This window comes from Artemia sp. Qi Xiang Cuo, unplaced genomic scaffold, assembly GCF_049724085.1.
Source record: "Artemia sp. Qi Xiang Cuo unplaced genomic scaffold, ASM4972408v1 HiC_scaffold_3278, whole genome shotgun sequence".
Taxonomy (NCBI): Eukaryota; Metazoa; Arthropoda; class Branchiopoda; order Anostraca; family Artemiidae; genus Artemia; species Artemia sp. Qi Xiang Cuo.
Window position 1 is genome coordinate 119,392 of NW_028300671.1, and position 10,825 is coordinate 130,216.

Below are 10,825 nucleotides of genomic sequence, written 5' to 3' on the forward strand. Positions count from 1 at the left end.
AATTTAGATTTTGTCAATTCTTTTTGATGTATCTGACAAAGGATGTTGATAAAAAAAAAATTATTCACTCTGACACTTATATTTTATCAATTTTATTCGATGTATCTGGTAAAAGATGTTGATAAAAAAAATTATTCACTCAGATAGTTAGATTTTGTCAATTTTATCCGACATATCCGACAAAGGATGTTGATAATGAATTTATTCATTCTGAAATTTAGATTTTGTCAATTTTATTTGATGTATCTGACAAAGGATGTTGATAAAAAAATTTATTCACTCTAACACGTAGAATATGTCAATTTTATCCTATGTATCCGAGAAAAGGATGTTGGTATAGAATTTAGTCACTCTCATACTTAGATTTTGTCAATTTTATCCGACATATCTGGTAACGGATGTTGTTAAAGCATTTATTCATTCTGAAATTTAGATTTTGTAAATTTTATTTGATGTATCTGACAAAGGATGTTGATAAAAAAATTTATTCACTCTGACACTTAGATTCTGTCTATTTTATCCGATGTATCTGACAAATGATGTTGATAAAAATTTTTTTTTTCACTCCAACACTTAGATTCTGTCAACTTTATCCGACATATCCGATAAAGGATGTTGTTAAAGCATCTCTTCATTCTAAAATTTAGATTTTGTCAATTCTATTTAATGTATCTGACAAAGGATGTTGATAAAGAAAAATTTATTCACTCTGACACTTGTATTTTATCAATTTTATTCGATGTATCTGGCAAAGGATGCTGATAAAAAAAGATTATTCACTCAGATACTGAGATTTTGTCAATTTTATCCAACATATCCGACAAAGGATGTTGATAATGAATTTATTCATTCTGAAATTTAGATTTTGTCCATTTTATTTGATGTATCTGACAAAGGATGTTGATAGAAAAAATTTATTCACTCTAACAGTTAGAATTTGTCAATTTTATCCTATGTATCCGAGAAAAGGATGTTGATATAGAATTTTGTCACTGTGATACTTAGATTTTGTCAATTTTATCCGACATATCCGGTAAAGGATGTTGTTAAAGTATTTATTCATTCTTAAATTTATATTTTTCCTATTTTGTTGGATGTATCTGACAAATGATGTTGATAAAAAAATTTATTCAATCGGACACTTAGTTTCTGTAAATTTTTTCCGATGCATCTGACAAAGGATGTTGATAAAAAAATTATTAACTCTAACACTCAGATTATGTCAACTTTATCCGACATAACCGATAAAGGATGTTGATAATAAATTTATTCATTCTGAAATTTAGATTTTGTCAATTTTATTTGATGTATCTGACAGGATGTTGATAAAAAAAAAATTATTCACTCTGACACTTAGATTTTGTCAACTTTATTTGATGTATCTGACAAAGGATGTTGATAAAAAAAATTATTCACTCTGACACTTAGATTCTGTCAATTTGGTCCTATGTATCCGAGAAAAGGATGTTTATATAGACTTTAGTCACTCTTATAATTAGATTTTTTCAATTTTATCCGATATATCCGATAAAGGATGTTGTTAAAGCATTTTTTCATCTGATATTTAGACTTTTTCAATTTCATTTGATGTATTTAACAAAGGATGTTGATAATAAAAATTATTAACTCTAAAACTTAGAATTTGTAAATTTTATTCAATGTAACTGGCAAATTATGATGTAAAAAAAAATTGTTTCCGCAGATACTTAGATATTGTCGATTGTATCCGACATATCTGAATAAAGATGTTGATAGTGAATTTATTCCCTCCAACATTAAGATTTTGTCAATTTTATCCGATGTATCTGATAAAGAATGTTGATAGAAAAAATTTATTCTGTAACACTTAGAATTTATTAATTTTATCCTATGTATCCGAGAAAAGGATGTTGATATAGAATTTAGTCACTCTGATACTTAGATTTTGTCAATTTTATCCGACATATCCGATAAAGGATGTTGTTAAAGTATTCATTCCTTTTGAAATTTAGATTTTGTCAATTTTATTTGATGTATCTGACAAAGGATGTTGATAAAAAAATATTCACTCTGATACTTACATTCTGTCAATTTTATCCGATGTATCTGACAAAAGATGTTGATAAAAAAAAAATTTATTCACTCTAACACTTAGATTTTGTTAAATTGTTCCTATGTATCCGAGAAATAGATGTTGATATAGTATTTAATCACTCTTATACTTAGATTTTCTGAAATTGCTGTATTGTCTGTCTAGGAAGTGACTTCAATCGATAATGAATGTTAATAAAAAATTTGTTCAATTTTTTTTTTCATAATTTCCTTAATTAAATTTCTGTATTGTGTATCCAAGATGTGAATTCAAGAAAGAGTTTTTTACTTACTTACTTACCTACTTACAATTTTTTCATAATGACATATCCAACAACGGATGTTGATAAAGAATTTATTCATTCTGATAGTATTTTAGTGTTTTTTGCAAGCCATTCGTACTATACCTTAAACGCATTCAGATGTTTCCTTGATAAAAAGTTTTGTCCGACATATCCGACAAATGATGTTGGTAAAGCATTTATTCAGTCTGATACTTAGATAGTTTTTCAATTATATTCGATGTATCTGACAATAGATATTGATATAAAAAAATGTATTCACTCTGACGCTTAGATTTTTTCGATTTTATCCCATTTATTCGAGAAAGGTTTGTTGATATAGAATTTATTCAATCCGATACTTAGATTTTGTCAATTTTGTCCCATGTATTCGAGAAAGGGTTGTTGATATAGAGTTTAATCCAACTGATGCTTAGATTTTGTCAATTTTATCTGATATACCCGACAAATGATGTTGATAATGCATTTAGAGGATGTTGATAAAGCATTTATTCACTCTGATACTTTGATTTTATCAATTTTATACCATGTATCTGAGAAAGGCATGTTGATATAGAATTTAATCACTCTGATACTTAGATTTTATCCGAGATATCCAACAAAGGATGCTGATAAAGCATTTATTCACTCTGATACTTAGATTTTGTCAATTATATTCGATGTATCTGAAAATAGATATTGATATAAAAAATTTATTCACTCTGACGCTTAGATTTTTTTAATTTTATCCTATATATTCTAGAACGGCTTGTTGATATAGAATTTAATCAATCAGATACTTAGATTTTGTCCATTTTATCCCATTTATTCGAGAAAGGTTTGTTGATATAGAATTTAATCAAACTGATTCTTAGATTTTGTCAATTTTATTCGATATACCCGACAAATGATGTTGATAATGTATTGAGAGGATGTTGTTAAGCATTTGTTCACTCTGATACTTAGATTTTATCCATTTTATCCCTTGTATCCGAGAAAGGGATGTTGATATAGAATTTAATCACTCTGATTCTAGATTTTATACGAGATATCCAACAAAGGATGTTGATAAAGAATTTAATCACTCTGATACTTATATTTTGTCAATTTTATCCGACATATCCGACAAATAATGTTGATAAAGCATTTATTCAATCTGATACTTAGATTTTGTCAATTTTATCCAGCATATCCGACAAAAGATGCACATTTTGAATCCGTTCCTTAAAATAGTTTACCATGTTCTCTTTTGATATTGTAGTTATTGTCTTCTCTTAGTTCGTAATCAGTAGAATAATCATTATTCCATTTTGAGTCATACATAATTTTTACTGTTGTGTCATCGATGTCATTTTAAGATACGTAAAAAAAAGTTGAATAATTTCGAAGTCGCAAAAAAAAATTTTGGTTCAATAAAAAAAAGTTAAAAAAAAACTGTCAGAAAAAAAGTTAAAAAAAAACTGTCAGAAAAAAAAGAAAAAAAAAGTGGTAACTAAAAATACTATTTATCAAATATTAAAAGTTGCGAGACGCAAATTTAAATCCTTCCCATTTTGAAGTTGGAAAATATTAAATAGGATTTTTTTGTGTTTTAAGTGTTTCATGACGTCCCTACCAGAGGTTAAAGTTTTTGGTTACTGCATGCTCATTGCTCAATGCTGCATGTCTTGCACAGTTTTCAACAGTCAACACTACACTATAGTACAGCATGGTAGCTTTCTGAACTGCTGGACTTATTTACTTATTTATCTGTAGGCTTCCCACAATGTATTTCAACACAGGACGCTATTTTTGTTGTATGCAATGTGAGTGAAAATGCAAATTTCAGGTTTTTTTAGTTTTATGAACTGCAATATCTTAATTATGCTTCACACTGATACAGGTAACTTTATTAATCCGATACTTGGTTTCAGATACACTGACACTGACACAGCAATGAGTGACAGCATGGACTGCATGGTTTGTACAAGTGACAGTACTGATGCAATATTAAAACCAACTACAAGAACTAAAACACACATATGGCTCATCCGGCAATTATCAGACACTCTAATTTCAACGAAACTACCGTCGAAGAAGGAGGTCATGGCGCTATTCTATCACTACAAGCAAGTGACGAACAAGACAGTCTTTGAAGCGGCACATTCCACAGCCAATGACGTTCTTGCAATTTGGGCAAAGGCACACATTCCAACGATGGTCAAGAAACATGTGGTAAACAAAATTCAGTGTCTCTTTAAGGAGTATGACAACCTGAAGAAAAATAAAGAAAACAAAGCTAAGCGTTCTGAGACACTGAAAAAGAAGGAAGAAAAGTGGAAAGTGGGCCTCGACGTTTTGTTTGACATTGCCCACGCCAACGCAATGGAGATGATACGTATTCAAGAAGACCGTGAGTTTCTGTTAGCGCAGCGGGAACCAGGACGCCGTGGAAAGATGGGCAGTGTCCCCAAGGTTTTAGAAATAAAAAGAGCATCATCTCAGAAAAGGAAAGAGTACCATGAAATAAGAATTGAGAAGGAGAGGCAAGAAAGAACAACAAGAGAAAAGAAAGTGACACTGGAATCATCATCTGACAGCGACACTGACAGCAAAAAAGGTCAAGAAATTAAAGACCCTGAAACAAAAGATATAAAACTGTCAACCTCAGCAAAACTTCAAAAAAGATAACGAGTATACATATTGGATGACAAAATGTCAGCCTGTCTGGATGTGGCTAAAGCTAGTGACAGAAGTGCTGCATTACTTCTTGTTCCGACTCTGCAACACATTGGTCATGATCCTGCTGAATTCAATGTCGATCGCTCTTCAATTCCCAGAGACAGAATGAAGCGGCACTAGGCAATAGCCGAAAATCTACGACAGGAATTTAAACCATCAGTTCCTCCAACTATTCACTAGGATGGAAGACTCCTAGAGGATATCTGCAGCAGACAGATTGTCGATCGCCTTCCAATTTCGGTCTCCAGAGCAGGTGTAGATCAGCTTCTTGGTGTTCCAAAGGTAGCCTCGGGAACTGGCCAAGCTTCTGCGGCAGCAGTTTTTAAAGCAGCTGTGGCTTGGAACATTACAGAGAATGTAAAGTGCATGTGTTTTGACACCACATCTGTCAATTTCGGTCCAAGAAATGGTGATTGTATCCTTCTGAAACAAAAACTTGACAAGGACATGCTTTGGTTTGCTTGTATTAACTTGACAAGGACATGCTCTGTTAATAAACTTGGCAGTTTATTAACAGAGCAGACTTTCAGACAGCTTCATCAGATGAGGGTGTGTTTACAACTGTTTCATATGTAATCACAGATATCATAGCATTTGCTGAGATGCAGACACTACTGTATCAACCCCGTGATGATTACCGTGAGCTTTTGGACTTGACAATCATATTCCTCGGTGGCACGCCATCTAAGGGAATCTCGTTCAGAGCTCCAGCTGGGCTGCATCAAGCAAGGTGGATGGCAAAGGCCATCTATGCACTAAAGATCTGGATGTTCAGAAGTCAGTTCAAACTCACGAAAAGGCAAGAAAAGGCTCTTGCTGATATTTGTCGATTCAATGTGATCATCTACGTGAAAGCATGGTTTCAGGCATCGTCAGCACCATCAGCCCCTCGCATTGACCTCCAACTTCTAAAGGACATCTACAGCTACAGAAAAATATCAGAATTGATATCAAAAACTGCCTTGAACAAAATAATAAGACACCTATGGTACTTATCAGAGGAATTGGTGGCACTCGCCTTCTTTGACGACGAAGTATCAAATGACACCAAACATCATATGGTTACGCCTCTGCAAAAATCAGGAGCAGAGCACCCTCTGAAGAAGTGGACCCGTTGACACTCGGGGAGAAGAAGTTAGAAAACGTTGTCACGCAGAATACCAACAGATTCTTCAGCATTACCGGACTGCCTTCATCATTCCTAAGTAAGAACATTGATCTGTGGTCAGTTGACGAAGACTACCAGACAGTTAAAAATATAGTACACAGCATGAGGGTAATCAATGACATTGCATAACGTGGTGTTGCACTGATGGATGACTATAACAAACTGCACACAACATCTGAAGAACAGAAACAGTTCCTGTTGCTAGTTGTTAAGGAGTACAGACAGCATTACAGTGATCAAACCAAAAAGACACTGATGAACCAGTCTGAAGCCCATATGTGAACTGTGTAGTTTGACAATTGAAGTGACTGGACGCCATTACTATTGCTATGCACTATTGCAAATCACTTATTTTCTGTTTAGTGTACTGCAACTCAACAGTCATGTTTGACATTGTTTAATTAAACGGCATTATTGTGCGCTTTTCTTTTTATCAAAGCTTGCTTACACATTTCTAATAGTTATGGTAGGGACCTCTGAAACTGAAAATAATGCTAAAATGTTTGTTTATTATTCAATTATAGTCAGAATGGAATCATTTCAGACCGTGCCCCATAAAAAAAGAGTAAAAAAAAAATTTCCCATCTCTTATGTATATATATATATATATGTATATATATATATATATATATATATATATATATATATATATATATATATATATATATATATATATATATATATATATATATATATATATATATATATATATATATATATATATATATATATATATATATATATATATATATATATATATATATATATATATATATATATATATATATATATATATATATTACTTAGTCTTTTTTAGTTTTATACATATTTTTATTCATATTATTTTAGTTCTTTTGTGTTTTTTTTTTTTTTTTTTGCGTGAAGACACCTTGTTCTATACGGGCGAAATATTCGTTTGATTTGTGTTCTCTTCTTTTCCTTTAATTGGCCTAGACCCGTATACTATTTTCAGATTCATTTCTTTGTATTCCATAGCTGAGATTCAGATGTATTCTCATCTGTCGAATTACATTTATAGAATTTGTTGTACATATATTTTTTAGACCAAAAACACTTAGAAAATTGACTGGAAATAGTAGAAAAGGACAATTTTCCTTTTTTTTAAGTAAGTTTAGTTCCTCGCCGTAAGTAATGTCATAATTTTAGTTCGGTGAATAGATAGATTTGAGACAAATGATTAAAGCATCTTGTCATTTTGATGCAAGTTACAGCGGTAAGCGTGTCGCAAAATTGCTGGTTTTAGAGGGAACCTTCATCCGCTAAAAAAAAACCTATAAATTTACAGTCAAGACTAATCAAACCAAATTCGCTGAAATTCGGTCGCATTCTGGTAACTGTATACGGCCCAGTAGGGTCGTATCCAGGATTTTTTTTTTCGGGAGGGAGGACTATAAAAAACGCATCAAAAACTTGTTTATATTCTATTTTGCTACGTTTAATGAGTCGGACAAACATTACGGGGGGGGGGGCCAAATCACCCCGCCCCCTGGATACGGCCATGCTACACAGATAACGGGGTGATTAACACCTAGTCAAGCATAAACATATTCCTTAAACTTGAGCCTATCCCTGCAAGATGACTTAATACTAAACAAGATTACTAAAAGTGCTAGTAAAGGCAAAATGAGAGCTTGACATAAATTGATATTCATTCCTGAACTGCAGACAAATAAAATTAGAACATCAAGAATCAGTGCAACCATATTTGTTTACAGTTGTGGCTCTCTTTGTTCCGAAATTTTAATTGTGATGTCTTCACGGCCAGAACCTTTAATTAGGTAAAAAAAGGCTTTCAAACGGTATAATTATTGCATGGGGCTAATTTGTTTAAATATTTGTTTAAAATATTTGCAATTTTTTCCACTTCTCTTGTCCCTTGTGCTAACTCTATCGTCAGAGATCAGTTTGGTCTCAGTAAACTTTGTTTTCGTATTCATTTAATCAGGTACCGTAATGAAGCAAAAGCTATTCCCCCCAAAAAAGTTATACCTTATTTTGTCCTCTTTAAAATTAAGAAAAATAAGCCTTGCCCTTTTGCTTTGGGTTCAAAACAGTGTGGCTAATCTATTTTTTTTCTAGAATTTTACAACTCCAGACGGGAATGCCATACCTCGATGTAATCAAGAGAGTCGTTATTTGGGCTATCAGCTACCTGTTCGTTGTGAGCTTCCCTATATTGTCAATCCTGGATCTGAATATTCCGTTAGACAAGACATGATGTTGACCAGAGGAATAGAAGGCAAAGAAGCCGTACAAATCCGACCACAAAGGATATCACTCAAACTACGACTTTGTAAGTAATGAAAGACCTTAGAAAACCTTCAACCCCGAATGAGTTCCTGCTCGCTGGGAGGTCTGCTTCTTTTATACATTAATATTAGGGCCCGGGGCACTTAGAAAAGGCTACCCAACTTATGTCCTAGTAGAGTTGATATGCCGGATGTAGAGCTAGTTTTAGCACCTATGTTATTCCTATATGGGCTGGATCCACCTTAAATGTATACCTTAGAAGGATATCACTCAAATTATGACTTTGTAAGTGATGAAAACCGATAGAAAACCTTTAATTCCGAATGAGTTCCTGCTCGCTAGACTGCTTCTTGTACCTATTAAGAGAAAGAGAAATTCATTTTTATTAAAGACCAATATTCACAAAAAAATCATATCAAAAAGACCTATCTCGTGAAAATCTATACAGATTTGTTCGTGGCAGGACTCAATATTTTACTCACTTTCTACATAGGCTATATATTGAAAGAAAACACAAAATTTAAGAAAAGATGCAATTTTATAGATAAATAAAAAATAAACCTCGTGGGAACCGAGAACGAATACCTATAGAAGACAGCCCCCTCCCTCTCACCCATCTTCACTCATCAAGAAATTCTTTATCTTATCAAGGAGGCACACTTATGCCTCTATAAAGAGGCGACCCACCACAATGTTAAGCGATTTCAGGTCCTAGAGGTTGCAGAAAGACGGCGGTGATCGCATTTTGTAGCCCAAGCTCAAACTAAGAAACGTGCAAAATTTCATACTCCTCCGACTTTATCTTCATGGAGTAAACTGGGCCGGAAGTTTCGACCCTCCCACCACAGCCTCCCTTTAACGTTGTCCGATTCGGCTGAAATTTAGAGGTTAAGCTTTCCTAGGGCCCGGGAGCTTATCCTCGAAATTTCAGTCCTCCGATCACTCCTTACCTGTTTTCAAAAAGTCAAATATACTCACTTAAACTTCATTTCTCTTTTTTTTTGTTATACACGCTGATAGGTCACAGTTGGTCACTGATCCAGGTGACTGCGCATTTATTAGATGCAAAATTTAACTTTCGTGGGCCTTCTGATATTTTCAGACTGAAAAAATCATCCCCCGAAGTAAAATTTACAAAATACCTCGTTTTCCTATAAGAATCAGCTATAAGCGGGCTCTTATCGTTTTCCTATAAGAGCCCGCGAAAACGCGGGCTCGTTTTCCTATAAGAGCCCGCAAGCGATTTCCGGTCGTAGCGGTCGCAGAGAGACAGCGGTAATCGCATTTTGTAGCCCAAGCTCAAACTAAGAAACGTGCGAAATTTCACCCCCCTCCGACTTTATCTTCATGGGTAAAAGTGGGCCGGAAGTTTCGACCCTCCGACCACAGCCCCCCCTTTAACGGTGTCCGATTTGGCTGAAATTTAGAGGATAAGCTTTCCGGGGGCCTGGGAGCTTATCCTCAAAATTTTAGCTCAATCTGATCACTCCTTCCCTGTTTTCCAAAAACCAAATATCAAGTTTTGTGGGGATTTGCTTGCGTCAAAAATAGATTCCCCTTACTAAAAAACAGTTACAATTGTGTCTCTTTAGTACAGCGGTCGATACTCCTGACTGTCAGGCGGAAAACCCGGGTTCGATTCACCGTCAGAGGAAATTTTTTATATACTGAATTTAAAGTTTAAAAAGGAAACTCAGTTTCTTTTTTAAATTATTTGAAAAAAATTACGTTTTCTAAAGAGTTAAAGAGGCTGAGTTACAAGGTCTACCCTTAAAACACCCTTTCGAGAAACAAAAGAATAATACACAATCATCTACCAGTTAGTCAAGCAATAATAAGTAATAAACTGTACAAAAACGTGCAGAAATTATTTGAAAAAAACTACGTTTTCTAAAGAGTTAAAGAGGCTGAGTCACAAGTTCGAACCTTAAAACGTACAGGGATTAGAAGGTACAGAAAAAAAAATGTTAAACTGAAAGTAAGGAGCGATATTAAAACTTAAAACAAACAGAAATTATTCCGCATATGAAAGGGGCTGTGCCCTCCTCAGCGCCTCGCTCTTTACGCTAAAGTTTTTATTGTTTAAAAAAAAGGGTTGTGAGAAAGTCAAACTTTAGCGTAAAGAGCGAGGCGCTGAGGAAGGCACAGCCCCTTTCATATGCGGAATAATTTCTGTTCGTTTTAAGTTTTAATGTCGCTCCTTACTTTCAGTTTAACATTTTTTTTCTGTACCTTCTAATCCCTTTACGTTTTAAGGTTCGAACTTGTGACTCAGCCTCTTTAACTCTTTAGAAAACGTAGTTTTTTTCAAATA

The 10,825-nt window shown here is 33.8% G+C and overlaps 1 protein-coding gene across 1 annotated transcript in view; it reads left to right on the plus strand.

Moving 5' to 3' along the window:
* Positions 1-8,554, plus strand: part of LOC148938448 (integrin beta-6-like) — a gene marked incomplete at its 3' end in the record, with an annotated part of 37,856 nt that extends 29,302 nt beyond the window's left edge. Inside the window, exon 3 of the mRNA XM_089107784.1 lies at positions 8,341-8,554. Within this exon, the coding sequence (XP_088963910.1) occupies positions 8,341-8,554 (214 nt within the window). The remainder of the gene's footprint in view (positions 1-8,340) is intronic.
* Between the last annotated feature and the right edge of the window lie 2,271 nt (positions 8,555-10,825).